Below are 22,875 nucleotides of genomic sequence, written 5' to 3'. Positions count from 1 at the left end.
TGGCAGAGGACATCTTGGCAATCTTAAAGAGGCAGACGGCAAGAGAGATGGCACACAGCACAAACAGACCATCATTGACCAGCACCCTGGCCAACACTGCATGTCTGATACCTGCATCACTACAGTGACACACAGACAGACAGACAGACAGACAGACAGACAGACAGACAGACAGACAGACAGACAGAGAGAGAGAGATTACTATACTGATAAACAAGATTGACAAAGGCAAACAGACATTTAGAAGAGTAAGTCAATTTGAATTGGATGAAATTAGTGGAATATTGGTAGTTTATCCACTTAACCACAGAACATTTTTTTGAAAATGGCCGATCAACAAGCTCTTGTGTCCCTGTGAGACTGAGCTTACAGTTCGGCTATTTTAGAAAAATCTTCAGAAATTATTTAAATTGTTTTCATTTTTGTCTATATTTACCGTTAAGTATAAATTGGTTCACAGACAAACAAAAAAATAATCAGTATGTACTGTAGTGTACAATAATGGATGATGTATGTGAGCTGCTTCTTTACCTTGGTGGTTCAAAGCGCTCCAGCGCTCCTTGCACGAGCAGTGCACAGGTTAAATTTACCACCAGGAAAAATATACTGAGACACAGAAAGGCCAAACGCAGGGGGATCCTGATGAGAGAGAGAGAGAGAGACAGAGAGAAAAAAGGTTTGGGAATTCTGTTCATAGCACCGTGGAATAGCAGTAAATATATAAGATATACACATTATAAAAGCATTTCATAATACATTATAAGGTCATGTATAAATGCATTGTAATCAGCGTAATATTATACAGTTCAGCTGAGGGTAGCGATTCATTTAGGTTATAATAATTTTTAAAAAAGGTTTATGGTTGCCAAAGTAGATGAATAGAAACTATTTGCCAAAAACGTGATAACCGCCTGGTGAAGAAATGTTAGATGATGCGGTTTGTCAATAAGTTATCTTCCATTCTTTAGTGAAAAACTGCAAGAAGTCAAAACCAAAACACAGACTTACTTGTACTTGGTGAGTTCTGGAGAGTACTTGGCTTTGGCCTTAAACATTACCTGGACAGACAGACAGACAGACAGGGAGATAGAGATAAAGATACAGATACAGAGAGAGAGAGAGACAGACAGACATGCACACGCACACACACACACACACACACACACACACACACACACACGCGCACACAAACAAAGGGACAAAGACAGAGAAAGGCACAGTGAGACAAAGAGACAGAGTAAATTAAATCACATTTAGAACAATAATGTTTCCTAAGTTCAGAAAGAAAACAGGAAATATAAAGTTGTTATTTGGTGAACACTTCATGATTGGTCTCTGAGCTGTTGGCAATCTAACCAAGGGCTTTGTTCAGCAAATGCTGCCGGCAAGGCAAATAAACACTTATTCATTGGTTCCACTTGGAAGGAGAGTGTGAACTTAACAGAGCCTGTGACAAATTCCTGTGTATACAATACATTCAAATCAGAGACAGATAGACAGACAGACCCCCCCCCCCCACACACACACACACAAAGTTTCAAATTATGTTTTGTTGACAAAATCTTAAGACTTGTTGTTTTGTGTGTGTGCGTATGTGTGTGTCCGAGGACTAAATTAAACCAATACCTATGAAGTAGATCCCCGACACACACACACACACACACACACACACACACACACACACACACACTCACGTGTTGAAACTGTACCACATCATGTGTGTTGCATCGATCTACACACTGCTGTGTTGACAATGACACATAATATGGAATGTGTGGAGAACATGAACAGTTGCCCAAGTCCATGGTATTCGCAGTTCACACCACAACAAGTATTGGTGATGACACCCGGGAGGGATCTATCGACACTGAGGGTTGTGGAACTACCCCAAAACATCCCAGAATTCACTCAATTCAACTCACGTCCTATAACTACATTTTGTTGCCGTCGGGCAGAGACCTTACATCTCCATATTTGTTTGGTAAACTAATGCTGCCCTACTTCGTTATAAAAGAGTGTCACACAAAAGTAGCAGTAACAGCCGTTCTCCAATCTCACTAAACTTGGAGATCGGCTATTTCTGCAAAAAGATTTACAAACGTGAAAGTATAAAGTGAAAGAAGTGGAAGTGTGTCTGTGGGTGAATATTGAACCAATGAAAAGTATTAAGAAGAGCTTGTGACTAAATCATAACTACATTAGATTCATTGGAACACAGATTATTTTTTCTATTTGCTGAAAAGTAATGGTTTTGGACACAAGGTTTCGACCCAATAGCGACAATTTGCTTCTAAGTGACATTAGGCTAAACTTGATTAGTCCAAACAGACGGACAGAAAGGACATGTCATTACTGTCAGATGAAAGGGTTTAACATTCATTAATGAATGAATTATATGAGTATGAATGAGTAAATGGATATTTAACTTGCTCAGTGTAAATATTCAACTTCAACACACTGCCTGTCTACTGCAAATAGCAGTGACTGACTAGCAACCTAGATATGAAGCCATCAGTCAACACCACACCGCATGTCTGTGTGTGTGTGTGTGTGTGTGTGTGTGTGTGTGTGTGTGTGTGTGTGTGTGTGTGTGTGTGTGTGTGTGTGTGTGTGTGTGTGTGTGTGTGTGTGTCTACTTACACTATACTTGTGAGGACAAAGTCCTCACAAGTATAGTAGAATTTGAGAAGTAGACAGTGTGAGGACCATTTTCCTGGTAATCACATTGTTATAAAAAGGTTGGAGTTAGGGTTAGGATTAGATTTAAAAAAAATAGCTAGTCTACAAACTCACAACTGTAGTGTTGTGAACTTGTATGTTCAGCTATTTTCAATGCCATCCTAAAATGTTGATGTCCTCACAAGTATGGTAATACAAAAGTGTGTGTGTGTGTGTGTGTGTGTGTGTGTGTGTGTGTGTGTGTGTGTGTGTGTGTGTGTGTGTGTGTTCAAGCATGTACACATGCCTCACATGATGAAACACACACACACACACACACACACACACACACACACACACACACACACACACACACACACACAGTGTAGGTTACAGGTATTTTTTATTATTTTTTATTTGGAAATAGTGTCTTTGTGCCTTACTGAACAGAGAGAACACAAAGGAGAATTCAGAAAGCAGCCTGATATATAACATACCCAGTGGGAAGGTTGTCAAAATGTAATTGGTTATGAATTAAGGATTAGTGAAAACCTTAATATTTAGTAATGCACTCTACCTACCCCGCCCATATACTGCACGGCCTGTGACAAAACATCAAAGATGATACTGTTTAATATGGAATATCTTTTGGAATGTGGTTGCATTTGTTTATTACAAAAGAAAAGACGCTTTATAAAATGGTGGTGAGAGAGAGAGAGAGAGAGAGAGGCAGAGAGAGAGAGAGAAACTTAAGGGGAACTAAATCACATGACACGGCTTGTATCTGACTCATGAAAAAAGCACACAGACACGCTCAAGACGTATGAAGGATTTCCACGACCCGTGTGTCTGACGGTTCAGCGTGCAGTAGTGGAAAAAGTACTCAAATGTTTTACTTAAGTAAAAGTATCAATACTGCAATGTAGAAGTACTCCGTTACAAGTAAAAGTCCGGAATTCTAAATTTACTTGAGTGAAAGTACAAAAGTATTGGTATCAAAATGTACTTACCAAAAGTAAAAGTACTAAAATGTTTGAAAATAGCAGATCTACAAGCTCACATCGCGATGCGACGCGTTTTATAGCCTATGTGTAAAATAGGGCTAAAGTGGTTTATGTATGTTTCATAATATAATAATTTATATCTGAAAAGTAACTAGTAACTAAATTTTTCAAATAATTGTAGTGGAGTAAATCGTAAAAGTACAATATTTGCCCCTGAGATGTAGTGGAGTAGAAGTAAAAGTATTGTAAATTGGAAATACTCAAGTAAAGTACAAATACCTCCAAATTTTACTTAAGTACATTACTTAAGTAAATGTACTTAGTTACTTTCCACCTCTGATCAGCAGTACCAACAATAACAATGTTACCATGTAAGTTCAGCACTAATGCAGAGGCTTTTGGCCACCAGATGATGAGTATCTGTGAGCACACAAAAACAACCTCTTAGCAAACATAACACTGGTTGGAACCCATTCAACGGCCCCGGGAGAAGGGACAAGAAACCAGAAGTAAACTCAACAGAATAACATCTCATTCAGACTCGGGTTTATAGGCTGTGTGTGACTCTCTCTACAACAGACATGCTATTCAGTGATTTGGTATCAGGGTCCAAAGCTAAGAGATCCCTGACACCACGGCACCTTGCCCAGTGGAATTTAGGAATTTAGGCAATTTAAGCCGCTCATTCACCCCATTAGGCACAGCTGTCCTTGGAATTTGTCTCTTTGCATCTATCCTTTAGCCTTTACCCTCCCATGCTTTTGAGACACACATATGTATTGTGGTTCATATTGTATGGTGTGGCCCCTTGTTGTCAATTCACTGCTTCTTCCCCATTGCAAACTGAAGTGGATCGTTGTCAGGCGGTGGAGTCACTGGATTAGAGCCCGAGCCATGCAAAATGTTTGGGTCCAAAGGCAATCCTGATTTTGGACAGTACTAGACCGCCGTTTACCTCAAGCGGTTAAATGGGGTGCTAATGCCAGAGGTTTGTTCAGCTGAATGTCAGGGATTCTGCACCTGAACACTTTGTTAGGAATCTGTCAGCTACACTCTACTATCTGATGAGAAAACTGCAGCCAAGTGAGCCCACTGCAGTATTAGAAATGTACAAAATGCACGATTACATTACAGTAGTATAACTATCAATTGTTTTCTTTTCTTTTCTTTGAGATTAATAGCCTGGGTAGTTAGCAACTCACTCTAGTCTAGCCCTTTCCTTTAACAACATTATTTGACTATGAAAGTCAAATAACACAGAGGTCCGGAGTAGAGTCCAACACATATTGGTTTGGCTGATATGTTGGCTATCATTACACTTGTGTGACGACATCGGTATCAGAAAGTATATGGCATGTCTATGGCACCCTATTTTGGCATGTCATTATAGGTAAGAAATGTCATCTACAAGCTCACGTGTCACAATGTGACACTGATTGGCTAACCCGTACCGTCGGCTTCACTGATTGGCCGAGCTTTGCGTCACGTAGGTACCACTTTGCAATATTAGTGGTGGTGTATCAAAAATGTGAGATAAGTCTCAGACTTTGACATGTCAGGAATATTGCACAAACGCATCGTTCCTGGCGCAATTGTAATAATGAGATGTTCTTTTTTTTACCTTCACTCACTACTGCAGACCTCAAATGCACAATGCACGTCATGTGTTTTGTCAATTACAGGGAGAATGTGTGCATGTTAGCATTTCTTTCTTTTTTTTAGAAACTTCAGAAGTTGCTAAAATTGCCAAATGAAGTTTAAAAAGCAGCTAAATTTGGCGCCCAGTGCTGGAAAAAAGGGAAAAGAAAGAACGTTGTTATGAGTAGTCTGAAGAGTTGCTAAATCTAGTAACAAAATTGCAAAGTTGGCAACACTGCTTCTGACTGACCCCTAAGTCAAACTCTTCACATGTGGAGAGTTCCTCATTGTGACTGACGACAGGTCAGCTGACCCATGATGTTTGTTAACCAATCACAAGACTCCAGCAGCCTCATTACCCAACCCCAGATCAGCTAAGTTGATCAACGTGGAGGACAGTTTTGCAATCTAATATTTTCCTCCACATCCATTCAGGATGTCTGAGTGCGTTTGTGTCTTTCCTTTGCAGACAGCGGTTGCATGGGTTCAGTGGTGGAGAAAGTACTCAAATTCTTTACTTAAGTAAAAGTATCAATACTGCAATGTAGAAGTACTCTGTTACAAGTAAAAGCCCGGAATTCAAAATTTACTTGAGTAAAAGTTCAAAAGTATTGGTATCAAAATGTACTTAAAGTACCAAAAGTAAAAGTACTAAAATGTTTGAAAATAGCAGATCTACAAGCTCACAACGTGTCTCGATGCAACATGTTGTGAACATGTAGATCGGCTATTTTCAAATAGCCTAGGTTTAAAATAGGGCTAAAGTGGTTAATGTATATTTTATAATGTAATAATTTATATCTGGAAAGTAACTAGTAACTAAAGTTTTCAAATAATTGTAGTGGACTAAAAGTACAATATTTGCCTCTGAGATGTAGTGGAGTAGAAGTAAAAGTATAGACAATTGGAAATACTCCAGTAAAGTAAAAGTACCTCAAAAGTTTACTTAAGTACAGTACTTCAGTAAATGTACTTAATTACTTTACACCACTGCCCTACATACATACAGTACAAGCTTTTAAAACATTTTTGAAAAAATACATAAAGACATAAATCTGGTATGGGGGTCACTCCCTGGCACAAAATATTTTCATAATGGGGTCCGTGGATAAATATATACTCATTTGGGAGTCCTTGACATGAAAAGGTTTGAGAACCACTGCTATAGGAGGGTTACGTTTTTTCATAAAAGGTAGCTGTCTGTATGCATGAGTCTCCAACACCATAACCTCATGTAAAATTCACCACCTACATCTAAAGCTCCAAAGACCAGTGAGTCACTGGTCACTGAAACGTGTGTGTGTGTGTGTGTGTGTGTGTGTGTGTGTGTGTGTGTGTGTGTGTGTGTGTGTGTGTGTGTGTGTGTGTGTGTGTGTGTGTGTGTGTGTGTGTGTGTGTGTGTGTGTGTGTGTGTGTACGTGCATATGCATGTGTGTGTTGCAAAACGATCTTTGATAGTTGGAGAGGGCAGCTATTACACAACAACTGTGAGTGACCGACTGTCTACCCGATTCTCTCTCACTCACACACACACAGGTTATGTTCATCTGACAGAGACATTTGGCAGTCTTTTCCAGCTGAATAGAACACTGTTGTTCACATTATATTCAGTATTCAGGACTATGTTGTTCAGTGCAAAATAGGGCACTATCCAGGTTGAAAGAGTTTGATAAACATCTAAATCTAACATACAGTACAGTAAGGGACCAAGAGAGCCTCCCCTTTGAAGGAAACTTATTATTTCTTAACACAGTCTGGTTTTAGACAAAGAGAAGGAAATCTCTCACCCAGTCTCACCACAAGCAATTAAAAAACCTAAACATTGCGAGACATCTGTTCACATTATGTGAATGTTCATCACTGCGGTCGCCTTTCCTCATGTGACAGAAATGCTGGAGTCGGAGATATCCTTCACAACACGTCTGAGCATCATCACGAATAAGGCTGCAATTATTGATTATCTACTTTGCTGTTATTCTGTCGAGTACTTTTTCAATTGATCGAATAATCGAGAGCCGTGTTTTTTGGGGCTGAATTATTACATTTTTTAAATATCAACAAATTGACATGAAAGAATTCTGGTTGTCTCCCTGCTCTTCCATTGAGACATTTAGATCCTGTGTCTAGGTGAGACATGACCTTTGACACAATCCCGTTTCTGGTTTGACACAGATTTTGACCTGAAGGTCAACATTCAATTTATCCCGGGAGCAAGCAGGCACGCTCTATTAGCTCAATAGTAAAAATGTCAGCGCTTGCACAGGAGACCTGAGTTCAAATCCAGGATAGAAGAGGAAAGTTACATAGCGTAGCTTTAAGCCCTATTTTATGCAAAAATTGCCTACAAGCTCTCAATGCTTTGCATTCTGCTACATTGTGAACTTTTAGATCTGCTATTTATGCATTTGTTTTAAATGGATAATTTTGTATCGATGTAATAATCAATTAGCTCGATATCTTGAGATTTTGACTTGCCCATTTTTGTAAAAACCACTGCTCCACAGAAACACTTGGTGGTCAGCGTTCACTCATTAGCTTGCACTATGACCTTACAAATCAGCCAACAGTGATCAGCATACAAACATTACTTTTACTGCGTGTTTGTTCTTTACTGGGATGCAGAAATATATCTAAAAATACTGCGGCTTTTGTTGATGACTCATCGGACAGGGATTAAAGTGTCATTCAAAATGAGAGGTCACATGTTGCTGCATATTGGCTGTGGCTGCATAATAATAGCATTCAATAACTAAAATATATCATATATTTTAAATAAACAAACAATATTTACTTTTCATTAGTATCATTTTGTCAGTGATTTAAATTCTACGCTGGATTACAAATCACTCATTCTTTCCTTCTTCATGCTTTTCAACCTATAGGTAGAACTGATGCAGCCATCTCTTGACTAACAACTAGACCAGGGGCTGGTTGCACCAGTAGAACGTAAGGTCTACCCTAAGTTAGGGAGTAAAGTCCTTACTAGAGGCTTAGTAACTACTTGTTAGTTTCTAACTAGTGAGTTACTAAATTATGTTGCACCACGTCTGTTTAAGGCATAACTTAACTAGTAGTGTGTAGACTGTCCTTAAAATCATGTATAGTCGCATACAATGACGTCATAGCTCCCGGATCCAATGAAGACGAGCGGTTTCTACACTAAGGAAGTAAAACTCGTATCGTCATATCGCCTTCATCTTCTTCAAAAGCAGCGGTATGTACCATTGATTAACTGACGTTGAATTATAACACTATTATGATAACGTTTTATACCGCAGCATTAAATTAAAACATGTATTTTAACCACTCGGCAGTCTGCACCACTTGCTATGTTGTACCTCTCCTTTTTGACAACCTATCCAAAACATAAACGTTTAGTGCTGGCTTAACCACGCTAAATAACGTTTCTCAGTAGCACTCTTGGTTTTACAATATATAGGCGAATCATTTTCCTCGATAGGCTATGTGTATCTGCGTGAAATGGACACATACTGTAGCCCCTAACCTCTCCCTCCGCTGTGTAGCTCCGAGATGAGGTTCTTCGTTCATCTCTGCTGTTTGAGCAGGACATTGTCGCACATTTTCCACTTTACATGTTTCTTACCCCTTTCTCTACATCGTATCCAAAAAGTAAAGCATTTCCGCCATTCTCTTAGATGTTTTAAGTTTTAATGCACCATAAAAGCTATCCAACGAGTTGAAGAAAGTATTTAATTCGCCTCGGTCTTCATCCGTATATATATTATGGAACCGGCTGAGGACTGAGGCAAATAAATACTTTCTTCAACTCGTTGGAAAGCTTTTATGGTGCGTTAAAACATCTGAGAGAATGCCGGAAATGCTTTACTTTTTGGATACGATGTGCAGAAAGGGGTAAGAAACATGTAAAGTGGAAAATGTCCTGCTCAAACCGCAGAGGGAAACGAGGAACCTCGTCGGAGCTACCATGGACATACATGCGTAATTGCGTATGTCCACACACGCACACGCACACACACACACACACACACACACACACACACACACACACACACACACACACACACACACACACACACACACACACACACACACACACACACACACACACACACACACACACACACACACAGGGCGTTCCACAAGTGGAAGTGTGGCGAGGATATTAATTGCGTTATTTTAAAGACCCTTTTAAATGTTGAATTAGGTAATAGGCATACCTTTTATAGCAGGGGTCTTCAACAGGGGGTCCGGGACCCCTAGGGGGTCCTCAGAGCTACTATAGTGGGTCCACCAAATCTTTGCGATAAGATTTTTTTTATTTTTTTTTACATTAACACTTGAACCCTAGCATCCCTATTCTGTGGAGAACATTAGCTGAAAATAACAAGCTCTTGTGAGCTTGTAGATCTGCTATTTTCGGCAAAGAGGTTTGGTGGTGGGTGGGGGTGGGCGCAAATCAAGTATTGAAGTGGTTAAATGTTTGAAATGAACGAAAAAACATTAATTTACACAACACTGATGCTAGTCAATGAAATCTCTGAAAAAGTTTAATCTGCAATAATTCTATACACTATGTAGAGGGGGTCCCTGCTTCATCATTCTCTGCTAAGGGGTCCTTGGGCTGAATAACGTTGAAGACTCCTGTTTTATAGAATTGAAGTACTTTGCTGGGTGTATTGAATCTAATCTAATAAACTTCTCATTAATATTTCATTTTCTCATCAGACCAAGATGGAAGAGAAGCGCAACAGAAAAAAGAACTTCAGTCATGATGAGATCATTATACTGCTCGAGGGTTACAAGGAGAACCAATCTGTTCTAGAAAGCAAATTTAACTCAACTGTTACAAATAGGAAAAAAACCGATGCATGGAACAAGATAGTAGATGCAGTAAATGCAAAGGGAGTTGAACAACGAGAGCTAAGAGAGATAAAAAAAAAAATGGAGCGACCTCAAAACCCAAGCAATTGAAGACTATCCCAGGACAAAAACCTTCCCCACTGGTGGTGGTCCAAAACCGGAGCCAGGGCCATATTCCTCTATAATTATTGACATCATAGGAGAAGATTCTGCTTCTGTAATTGGGATTTCAGGAGGAGGCGTAGAAAGTGGGAAAAAGGCTGCTGCACCACCTAAACAGTCCAAACACACAGCTCCACCAACTGAAGGTAAACAGTTCATGACATGAAAGATAAAAGATCCAATTGAAATGTTATATTTAAATTAGCATTTTGTTACTAAAACTCCTTATAACCAAAACCCCAAAAGTTGACTATACCCCTACCCAGGGTAGAACAAAATGTGACATTGTTTTCTTCATATCTTTAAGATGTCCCCTTCATGAAATGGATTGTCACACTCTGCAGATAAACTAACTGGTTCCAACATATTATGCTAATACATTTTTTTATTCTTTTTTTTTTCTCCTCTTAGTTGCAACGGTTCCTGAAAGCCAGCAGAGTCTGCAGGCCACAGATGGGTTCTTAACTCCAGAAACAGCAATTGGGCTGTTTAGTTTGATCACTGGTGAAGACATCGTAGAGCAAACCCATAGGCAGGATTTCTCAGTCATTCCAGTTACCTCTGTTGCCACCCCAAGTACCTCAGTTGCCACCCCAAGTACCTCTGTTGTCCCAACTACCTCTGGTGTCATCCCAAGTGCCCCTGTTGTCACCCAAATGAGTACCTCTGTTGACGGCAAAAGAAAGCAGAAGCGACAAAGTGAGGATACTGAAAATGTAGATGACTTGCGTCGCAAGCTTTTAAAGTTAGAATGCAGGAAGATAGAAGAAGAAACTTTGAAAATAGCAGCAGAGAGAGAAAAGCTGGCTTTAGAAAAACTGAAACTAAACCTTGAAATCCTAAAATTACAAGAGGAGCTCAAGCCTCGTGGTTACTCTTTCTCTGAAGTTGAATTGTAACCTTGCCTACACACTGAGCTAATCGTTATGTTCAGTGAGTGATGTCACTCAATTTGCTTAATCTTTATGTTCAGTGAGTGATGTCACTCAATTTGCTTAATTGGCTGTATGCCAGCACAATGAATTAATTCTTCATTGTTGGGATCAATAACAGTAGGCCTATACTAGGCCCAATTTGTTACAATGCAGTGAGACTACTGTCATTATTAATTCACTGACTAAGTTATACTTGAACATTTATTGTTTAGAAGATGTTATTTATTTACCAGATGTTGCTATTTATTGCAAAGATTGTTTAACATATTTACAGGTATGATGATTGTACATTGTTTGTATTTAGATATATGTACAGTATATTGATCATATTAAATGATGTATACATTTGTGAATTATTGACATCAATATGAATATATTTTACTGACCAAATGTTCTTTAAATGTATATCTCATTGACCTTTAAAATGTTTGGGATGAAGTATTTTTCTTTTAAATTCAGTCTTAACAAATCATTTGGAACAGATAACTTTAAACAGAGTTGTAAATATAAAGGTCACACGGGAGACATGAAAGATGTCTCTACACCACTCTGGTGCATTGTCCAATAACCCAAAACGAGGAGGCTTGCACTAAGAAATAAAAGTCAATTGTTTGCCATCCCTTAGGAAAGGTGACAGACATTTTATCTATCCAGTGATACTGATGGAGGTTGGAGTTATAGATGCGTTTACATGAAATTATTCTGGGTAATATACTGCCTAACTATAGCACCCTCTTGCATGCGAGCATCAAAGTCAGGTGCATCTTGTGGGACTTCATCATCAAGATCCTCTTCATCGTCATCAAGAGGCATCTTCCACAACCTTGCCATGTTGTGCAGTACAATGCATGCAGCAGCCACAACTGCTGCTCTGTCAGGTTCCATTGCAATCCCTATGGTAAAATACAGTGGTGGAAAGTAACTAAGTACATTTACTATGGTACAATTTTCTGGTACTTTTACTTTACTAAAGTATGTCCAATTTGGCAATTTTCAATACTTTATACTTCTACTCCACTACATCTCAGAGACAAAAATTGCACTTTTACTCCACTACAATTATTTGATTATTATTAAAAGACATACATTAACCACTTCAGCCCTATTTAAACTTTGGCTATTTGAAAATAGCCGATCTACAAGCTCACAATGCGTTAAGAGGCAACGTGTTGTGAGCTTGTAGATCATACATTCTGCATAATGTGTACTTTCTACTTTTGGTACTTTAAGTACATTTTAATGCCAATACTTTTGTACTTTTATTGAAGTATTTTGAATCCCGAACTTTTACTTATATATATTCTATATTGCAGTATTGATACTTTTACTTAAGTAAAACATTTGAGTACTTTTTCCACCACTGGCTAAGGGTTAGTCTAGAGAATAGTAGAGCCTATTGCTACTGCAGACTAAAATAATTTCATATTGGTCTGAATTAAAAATTGTGTGGACAAATATATACTTTATGAATTGATTTGCTCTATAAATGATAACGTGCCATATTGGTCAGAATTATTGATTTTGTGGACAAATATATAGACTGCTCTATGACTTGATTTGCTATATAGGCTAAATGATAAAAGATGCCTACCCTTTTGCAAGCACGACCATCTCTTCTTCAATACTCCTATACTCCTCTCAACTGCAGACCTAGTGCTGCAAAGGGCATAGTTGTATTTCTCCTCTGCCCTGTTGGATGGGTTCAAGTAAGGTGTCATGAGCCACTTTCTCAGTGGGTAGCCGGAGTCCCCCAGTAGCATCCCTGAAAACTGTCCAGCCTCAAATTCTTCCCATATGCTGGACCGTTTTAGGATAAAGCTGTCGTGCTTTGACCCGGGCCACTTCAGCACACAGTTTGTGAACATGAGATCAGCGTCACAAACCACTTGTACATTGATGGAATGGAAACCTTTTCGGTTCACATATGTGTTCTCATCCACTGTTGGAGGAGCTATTTTGATGTGGGTCCCATCTATGCATCCAAGCACGTCTGGAAAGCCTGCCATAGCATGGAACTTCTGTCTGGTGTCATTTTGTTTTTTGTTGTCCACTGACATGTACACAAAATTATTGATGCGCGTGCACAGGGCCAGCGCAACCCTGCGCACTGCCCTGCACACGGTAGACTTGTGTATTCGAAAGGAATCACCAACTAAATTTTGCAAGCCCGCCGATGCAAAGTAACGCAGGGCAACGCATACTTGGAGACTCGGGGAAAGCGCACCGTTCAAGTCGCTGTTGTGCTGTAGGTCTGCCGCTAGCATGTCCGTTATTTTCATAATGCCATCTCTCTTAAAACGGAGTCTGGCATAGATGTCAACATCATCATAAATGTCGAGTGGATGTAATCTGTCTCGCAAAATGCGTTGGCGAGGATGGGGTCGTTCGTTGTATTCAATTAATTCGTCGATAAAATCAATACGGTCTGCCATGTTGATAGTTACTCATAGGACTTAGTGCTGCCTAAAGGTGGTGTAAATATTTAGTTATTACTTAGAGATACGTCATAACTAATTTGTGTGGTGCAACAGCTTATATTTTAGTAATGTGTAAGTCTTGACTTTACACATTACTAAGCTATAACTAGGCTAAGTTTGAACTTAGTATGAGGTGGTGCAACCAGCCCCAGGGGTCTTCAACAGGGGGTCCGGGACCCCTAGGGGGTCCTCAGAGTTACTACAGGGGGTCCGCCAAATTTTTGTGTGATACGATTTTTTATTTTACCTTAACCACTTGAACCCTAGCATCCCATTTCTGAGGAGAACTTTAGCCAAAAATAGCACATCTACAAGCTCACAACGCCTCGCAGTGAGCTTGTAGATCGGCTATTTTTGGCAAAGAGGCTATAGGTGTAGAGGGAAAAAAGAGCAGACCATGCAAACAAAAAATGTTGAATCTGAAACACAATTTTATACAATATAGAGTAGGGGGTCCCTGCTTCATTTCTCTCTCAGCAAGGGGGTCCTTGGCCTGAAAACGTTGAAGACCCCTGAACTAGACTACTTGACTATCGACTAGACAATGGACAGTACCACAGTGTTCATTCTAGAGCAGTTATCCCACAATTCACAAAAACGACATGCATTCACTGCATGCCATCTTTGAATGGGAGGTCAGCAAAGGTAAAGATTTGGATACAACCCAGGGTCTGCTAGACCAGTGATACTCAACTTTTTTCATTTCAAGGACCCTTAGTTTTATAAGATTTCTTTATCTTTGAAACCCAAGTTTATACTGCAAAAGAGTTACAGAGTTACAGACCTATAACTCCTCAACGACCCATGAGGGTCACAGGGCTGTCACGATCATGAAATTGAACATTGGAACATACTGTATAAATCTAAATTACAGTTCTGTTTTCTTTTTAGGCTTTGTAAACAGAAATTGCACAGAGCAGATATGACTTGAAATGACAACATAAATGATAACTTAAATAACTGGCAATGACCAAAACTAATAATCAATATAAATAATCTACTAAACTCAAAATAAGGCATATTTAATCATTTAATACTTTCAAAATGGGTGGAAATAGCTGATCGCGTTGTGAGTTTATAGAAAATGTATGAAGATTTTTCAACAGATTAATGTATACATAGAATGGAACGATTCTGACGATTATGCAAAGATAACTGATTCTTTCTAATAGAATTGCGATAAGGTAATTATGTAATAATTGTGACAGGCCTAGACACTATGTGTTGATGATGGGGTGGGGGGGTGACTGGGGTCTGGGAAGACCCTCTAAAAAATAACTACTGTATACGTTTTCGCTTTCTACAATGGCCTACTGTCCTAATTGGGCTTCAGCCCAGCCAGGTAAGCCTGAGCATGCATAGATCTGTACCGGCACACAACACAAGCAATGCAGTTGTGGCCCATTTTACATCCTGAGCCGTAGTTAATCAAACCAACCAGTCTATAGTATGACACACACACACACACACACACACACACACACACACACACACACACACACACACACACACACACACACACACACACACACACACACACACACACACACACACACACACACACACACACACACACACACACACACACACACACACACACACACACACACACACACAGGGGAGGGGAGCCACTTGATACTCTGGATATTACATATTGTTGCTGTCTGGCAGAAATCTTGTATCTCCATATTTCTTTTTTTTCTAATGTTTTTTTTCCCTTCCAAAAATGTATGCCCTACTTCGTCGTACGACAGAGTCACACAAAAGTCAGCCGATCGATTATGATTTTTTTTTGTTGTGAAAGTGAAAAGGGTTGTCTGTGGGTTTTATAACTATTGATATAAAGAAAAGCATTAACAAGAGCTTGTGACTAACTAATAAGGACATTGGGTCCATTGGAACAGGTGTTTTTCTTTTCATTTCCTGAAAAGTACGAGGTTTCCATCCGACGGCAACGATATCACACTGGAACCACAATATGTATTGGTCTATAAAACATACTGTATATAGCCTATGGCATCTTTGAAGGACCCTGACCTTGGGAATCTTTCAAATGTGTCACTATGACGCACCACTGGCTATGCTGCACACAAGCAATGTTGTGACTAGAGCACACACTGATGCCAGATGTTTGGGTTCGATACCGATCCCCATTTTGGAGAGTCCTAAAGCACCGATTACCAATGTGTTGACCTTTTTTTGGTCAAAAAGTAAATAAATTCTAATCCATTTGAAAAACGTAAAGAACAGAAGATTCAAAAACAGCTGATCTACAAGCTCAATGTGTTGCAACGCGTTGTGAGCTTGTAGATGGGCTATTTTTGAAAGTTTCTGCAGACTTCTGAGAATATTCACCTACTGTATAATAATGACATGCCCAAAATAGGTTGAAAGTGTTCAAAAATCATCATGATTGCCGATACCGATCCACCGAAAGTCAAATAATGGCCGATATATTGGTTAGGCTCTCGTTCTGATGTAATTAATATGAGTAATAATCCATCACCTGGATGGGAACTAGCAGCTGTGATAAACTAGAAGTGGATAGCATGGTTACATAGCTGCAGCAGGGAACACCATTAAAATGAAAAAACGCTCTACACACCAAGTGTGTGTTTGTGTATGTGAGAGAGAAAGATTATGATTTGTTTATCTTAATATTCCATTACGCCAGGAGCGGCTACTGGCATAGATAAACACACCATTATATTACTAGATAATGCAATAATGAGATGTGCGGTCTCTCACAATCTGACTGGCCTATTATAGATAAACAGACAACCTAATAGAACATATATTAAAATGCTTGTCACAGACTGTGACAAGCATTTTATAGGAATGTGTACCAGCTTTTCGCACTCTGGTTACGGTTTAAAATTAACCATGAAGTTGTAGGAGCCTATTTCTCTCAAAGCACCGACTCAACGCAATAACAGTACCAGCCATTCATTTATATCACTTTTTCATGTCAAGGAGCCCCAAGTTGATACAGTATGTATTTGACCCCGGACCCCTGTTTTTCAGAAATATTTTGTTGCATGGACCCCCATGAGATACGATTTGTCCAACAATTTTCGAGAACAGCCGATCTACAAGCTCACAACTCGTCATGTCGGTTGTAGATCAGTAAAAATGGATATCTATTTAACCCATTAAAACCGGCCAAGCATCTGTGTCATTTTAGCGTTGGCTATTCAAAAATAGCAGATATACAAGCTCACAGCGCGTCACTTCGTGCCGCGCTGCGAGCTTGTACTTTTGCTATTTTTGAAAAATCTTGTAAGTGTCAGAACTACTGATTTTAAAAGACATTTTGTACAATCTGCCTCAGGTCTTATTTGGTTCAACTGTTCCTGTTTTTTTTAGCTGGGAACCGCCTGGACCCCCCTGAAGGAACCCACTTAGAGAACCAGCGCTTTATATGACCACATCCAGCTAGCTGTCTGTATGTCCTTGAGGCAGGTAGGTGTAAATCAGGTTTGTGCGTATGTCCTTGCTCGGGGGGACTTCAGCAGTTTTGGGCAATGTACAACATGTATTAGGGCTTGTACATCGGCTATTTTCACTACTTCTCCCCAAAACAGTCTTATTAATTCATTGATTATTTAATTAAATGAAGATTATTTTTTATTATTGCTTATTTCGATTAACTGTAGCACCCCTACATGCACAAGGGAATAAGGGATCAGCCACAGACTGCAAGGATCAGCCTATCATCTATATTAAGGCAGCGAGCCACCTTAACCCAGCTGCTACCATGATGGAGCCCGGCTGGACCGGGTTCAAATCTCTACCCATATGTGTCTATACGACCCAGGCCAAATGCTTACTAGACTAGAATAGACTGTGTGGAGCCCTCTGCTCTTAATAGATGTTATATATTGCAGAACAGGGTACTGTATATCGATAAAGAGTAAAACACGTCGGGCTGTGATTGCTGTATATTATACATGGAGTATGAAACAATGGGGGCGAATATTGCAATGTCAGCCGTTTAATGAAATCAGGTCACACATTATGCAGATCTCCCTCTACCACACACACACACACACACACACACAAGAGTGCACAAATTGAACCAAATAGACCCTTATCCATTTGCAACTCTGAGGGTACATAATTTCAGTGTAAAAAAACAAAAGTGCCATGGTTGAGGGGTGGTCCCCCTACTCTTCAATAGAGAAATGTATACCCTGGTGTCGGGTAGGACACTGGTTGACAGGTTGTACTGCCTGAAGCTCATAAGCACTCCTGGCCAAGAGGGGATTGATTGCCTTGGTCCAAACCCCCCGCCCCCCCCAACCAAATGGACCGTTACTCATTTGTAATGAGTAAATGGGCCCTTAAGGGTCCATTTGGTTCCATCTGCACGCGCTCAGAGTTTAAAGCTACAATCCAGGGACTTATTTTAAGGGGACACAAAAAATGACAAATTGCAGCTTATATTTTTAACACAGGGATTCTCACAGAGGCCCGTTCCTTTATCCCAGTGGTTCTCAAAGTGGGTCCAGAGACCCCCAATGGGTCCTAGAGGGGGTTCCAGGGGGTCCCCAGCGAAATAATTGATACTATTCAAGAATTGATCCTTAATCGCTCTGTAACTCTGAGAGTGTACTGATGGAACCAAATGACCTCGTAAGGGTCCTTTTGGTTCCATCTGTACACTCTCCAAAGTTATGGGGGGGGTCCATGGGCCTGATGCATATCAAACTAGGGGGTCCTTGAAATTAAATAAGGTTGAGAATCACTGCTTTTTCAATTTAACTATAAGTAATAAGTAAGTATTCTATTTATATAGCACAGATAGGACTCGCAGTGCTTTACATGCAATACGAGTAAAAACACAGCATGAATCATTCCAAAATAAATAGCCTAATACAAATCAACAGAACACAAGCTGTGCAATTAATCTCAGGAAAACAAGCAAACACAGCAGACAACAAGACACATTATGCATGCATAATTACCTGTGCGAAGTACAGGTTGAGGAGGCACAGGGTGAAGAACTGCAGGCAGACGGGCAGACAGTACAGCAGCCAGTAGACCAGCGGCTGCAGCCGGCTGGCCTGCACCACGTTCCTGAAGTAGAAGGAGAACAGGGTGGTCCTCAGCGCCGCCCACAGCAGGCACAGGAACAGGAACACGCTCTGGTAGCTGAAGCGCTTTTTTGATAGATTGAATACTTTGTTACAACGGAAATGCACACAGCACGAGTATCATCATCATCATCATCATACACTTGGTCAAAAACAGGGGTCTTCAACGTTTTTCAGCCCAAGGACCCCCTAGCTGAAAGAGCGATGAAGCAGGGACCCCCACTACATACTGTATTGTATTTTCATAGATTTAATAGACCAACACCAAACCTCGAGGCGTGAGCTTGTAGATCGGCTATTTTCGGCTTAAGTTCTCTTCAGAATAGGGATAATAGGGTTCAAGTGGTTAATGTAAAAAAAGATATCCAAATCACACAAAGATTTGGCGGCCCCCCTATAGTAACTCTGAGGACCCCCTAGGTGTCCCGGACCCCCTGTTGAAGACCCCTGGTCTAAAAGGATTTACACATACAAAAGAAAGTCCCAGTGGACTTGTTTCCATTGAGGTCCTATGTATATTCAATTCATCAACATAACATAAAAATAACACCAAAAACCTGTATCGTCACAAAAATAAAACATAATGTACAGAGTAGGGGAAAGGGGGGGGGTCACCTTTCTAAGGGAGAAGTGATTTTACCTTGTGTCCGTAGTGCAGGATGAGCCACAGCTGCAGGTAGACGAAGATGAAGAGGAAGGAGTAGAGGACTGTGTAGATGATGGTGATGCTGAGCTCCAGGGTCGGGGAGATGATGATCAGTGCATTGTCTGCAGACCCTGTGTTTAGGCCGGTCACAGTTATTACATAATCGTCAAATCGCAATTATAATCGTTAATATTTTTTAATAATCATCATAATTAAAGTCATAATCATCAAAATAATTTCCATGATGAAAAATACATTTTCAAAAATAAAAAGTGGGAAAAAATAAAAATAAAAATTATAAATAATATTTTTAAAATGTCTAAATAATAAAAAGAAAAAAGTGGAAATAGCAGATCTACAAGCTTACAACGTGTTTTTTTAAAGCTTGTAGATCAGCTATTTCCACTATTATTATTATTTTTAATCAAATATGCAAGTAATTTCTTTGTATATTCAAGTTATTCATCATATCAATGCAGTGCAATTTTTGATTATGAAGCCTAAAAGCCAAACAGAAATTTAACTTTTATTCATGCTACAGTTTTCAGCGAGAGAAACAATTAAATCGTTAATCGCAATTATTTGTATGACAATTGATCGTCAACTTAAATAAATGTTGTAATCGTGACAGCCCTAGTACCTGTGTTTGCAGCACGCAGGGGCTCCCTTGTTGTTGAGGAGGAGGTAAACACCAGTGTATTGCTGCTGCTGCTGCTGCTGCTGCTACTGCTGCTGCTGCTGCTGGGGTTGACCTCATTTTGGTGCGAAAACATCTCGAGATCTGGGTGATCAAGAAATTAAAAAAAGGGGAAAAAAAGATCTGGATGATCAAGTAAAAAAAAAAAAAAAAAAAAAAGATCCGAGTGATCAAGCAAAAAAAAAAAAAAAGAAAGATCTGGAAGATAAAAAAAAAAAAGATTGGGTGATCAACAACAAAAAAAAAGCGACGGCTGCACTCGGGGGTTAGTGTGCGTGGATCGGGATCAACACTGGAATTATTACATTTATTAGGCCCAAACTTGTGGGGTTTTTCTTTTCTTCACCCGTGCATTAGGATTAGGAAGGAAAAGAAGGCGATGGCAAACAACATAGTCCCGTGCAAAAAAATGCAACAACACAAAAACAGTTTATTCCAAAAAAAAGGAGAGGAGGCATTGTTGTTGTTGAAAATCCACGCACTGATGTTTTAAATCCCACCGGTGTGTGTTTGAGGAAAGATGATGGAGTTTAAGAGGCTGGCATAATAACAAAAACATTGTGACAAGAAAAGGTTCTCCAGAAAAGACAGACAGAGAGATATACATATACCCCTCTGAGAAGAATCTCTGCAAAGCTGCTCTCTCTCTCTCTGTCTCTCTCTGTCTGCAAAAAAACAACTTGGGTAAAAAAAAGACAGCAGATCAGCTGCAGTGTTGCCAGATTCTGCGAGAGAATCAAGCAACCAGGTCTATGAAAACAAGCCCAAAAGAAGCGACATGTAGCCCTATGCATGCAGCCTGACACTCAGCCTGAATTTTCATTTGCTACGGCTATTTGAAAATAGCCGATCTGACTACAAGCTCACAACGACTACAAGCTTACAACTCGTCGCGATGCGACGCGTTGTAAGCTTCAAAAATATTTTTTGAGAATTTTGGAATATTTTTAAAACATTTTTAACAACACATATCTGATACGGCGGTCCCTGGCACCACATATTTTTTAGATGGGGGCCCACGGACAAATACATATTAATCTGGGGGTTTCCTTGCCATGAAAATGTTTGAGAACCACTAGTTTAACAACATTAGGAAACAAGTTGTTTCCTAATGTTGTTAAACTAGTGGTTTCAAACAACCCCAAATAAGCAACCACACTTTAGAAACAAACAGGCCCCAAAAAACCGCAACGCCGCAACTAAGCAACTTGACAGAAAAAACAAGTCCAAAGTTTCTTATAATAAGCGGACATGGCAACACAGATCAGCTGTGATGCAGTTCTGGACACACCCCCCTCATTCTCTCCACTAATACGGAAACTGCTGTCAGTGAGCCGCCATCTTGGCTCAAATTATACATACTTACTTTTTTTTACTCAAGTGCTGTAATGAATGCCATCTGTGTCAAATATCTTTGTTGTGAAGCACAGGATAAAGACATACAGTTACAATTCAAACATTTATGAAGTGCTACTTTTTACTCCACTGCGGTTATTTGAAGACTTTGTTTTGTTACAAGTTAGTTTGTAGATTTAGATTATCATTACAAAATATCATACCAGTTAAAGCCCTATTAATTTGGTTTTGCTATATTCGAAAATAGCCAAGCTTGTAGATCTGCTATTTTTGAAAAAGTGAAACTTTTTGCCAATACTTTTGTACTTTTAACACAGTAAAATGTTTAATACGTGCCTTTTTACTTTATTTTAAATATTAATACAAAGTACTTCTCAGTAATGTGTGAGCAGTGCTGTAAAGTAACTATAAGTACATTTACTCATAGGGGCCTGCCCTACTGTACTTAAGTACAGTTTTGAGGTATTTTCCAATTTTCAATGTTTTTATTTTTACTCCACACATCTCAGAGGCAAATATTATACCTTTACTCCACTACAATTATTTGAAAACTTTACCAGTTACGTTGTAAATTATTATTACAAAACATACATACATTACCCAGCTTAACAGACGACGTCACACTGGCTCCAAATGAAACCCATTCTGTCAGGTCTCACTAGGATGCGCCTCACTGGGCGCACCCCAAAACAACAGGTTGAGAATTGATTGCATGAAAGAATCACCTGTGCATCCAGTCTCAATGTTAGTAAACAAATAATTGGTCTATACATTTCGGCCATTTGAAAATATCTGAAAAATGTTTTTTTAAATACATTTGTAAACTTATGAAATGGGACATTCTGCATAATGAGTACTTTCTACGTTTGGTATTTTAAGTACATTTTGATACCAATACGTTTGTACTGTACATTATTAGAGCCACACATCCACATCCAGCCCAGTTTCCGTGGGGAACTCCAAAGCGAGCGTCGTAACCACGCCCACGTAACTGATACGCCAACCCATTGGCCATCACCCCGCCCAGCCCCCACGGATCAACTCACCTGATTGGTCGGTGATGATGTCAGCTGTGGAAGAAGTATCCGCCCCTTGCTTGCGTGTGATTGGAGCTTTTATCAAGTCAAAAAACATACGACCATCTCATTGGCCGGTTGAGCACGTGGCTTTTGTGTAACAGGAAGAGAGACACCAATGGACTCCCTCTTTCTTTGGTGTTTCGCCCAGGTGGGCGTGGTTATATTCCTAAACCTAAAGTTCCTAATCTCACAGAAAATAGCTGATCTACAAGCTTACAGTAGATCTGCTATTTTTTACTTCTTGTAACGTTTTTTTAATGCAGTTTTTATGGAATTTAGATTTAT

The 22,875-nt window shown here is 39.6% G+C and overlaps 1 protein-coding gene across 1 annotated transcript in view; it reads right to left on the bottom strand.

The window, feature by feature from the left end:
* gpr137c (G protein-coupled receptor 137c) overlaps positions 1 to 20,757 on the bottom strand; it is a 26,069-nt gene extending 5,312 nt beyond the window's left edge. The window contains exons 1-6 of the mRNA XM_084051259.1: positions 20,099 to 20,757; positions 19,453 to 19,589; positions 18,684 to 18,878; positions 1,009 to 1,058; positions 532 to 639; positions 1 to 119 (exon numbers count right to left, since the gene is read on the bottom strand). The exon at positions 1 to 119 is cut by the window's left edge and continues 20 nt beyond it. Of these exons, the coding sequence (XP_083907385.1) occupies positions 1 to 119; positions 532 to 639; positions 1,009 to 1,058; positions 18,684 to 18,878; positions 19,453 to 19,589; positions 20,099 to 20,231 (742 nt within the window). The 5' untranslated portion in view covers positions 20,232 to 20,757. The remainder of the gene's footprint in view (positions 120 to 531; positions 640 to 1,008; positions 1,059 to 18,683; positions 18,879 to 19,452; positions 19,590 to 20,098) is intronic.
* Positions 20,758 to 22,875: the final 2,118 nt, after the last annotated feature.

Source organism: Gymnoscopelus microlampas (assembly GCF_963454915.1).
Source record: "Gymnoscopelus microlampas genome assembly, chromosome: 24".
Lineage (NCBI taxonomy): Eukaryota > Metazoa > Chordata > Actinopteri > Myctophiformes > Myctophidae > Gymnoscopelus > Gymnoscopelus microlampas.
Note: the sequence above shows the minus strand (reverse complement) of the source record. Positions and strands in the feature narration are given on the sequence as shown.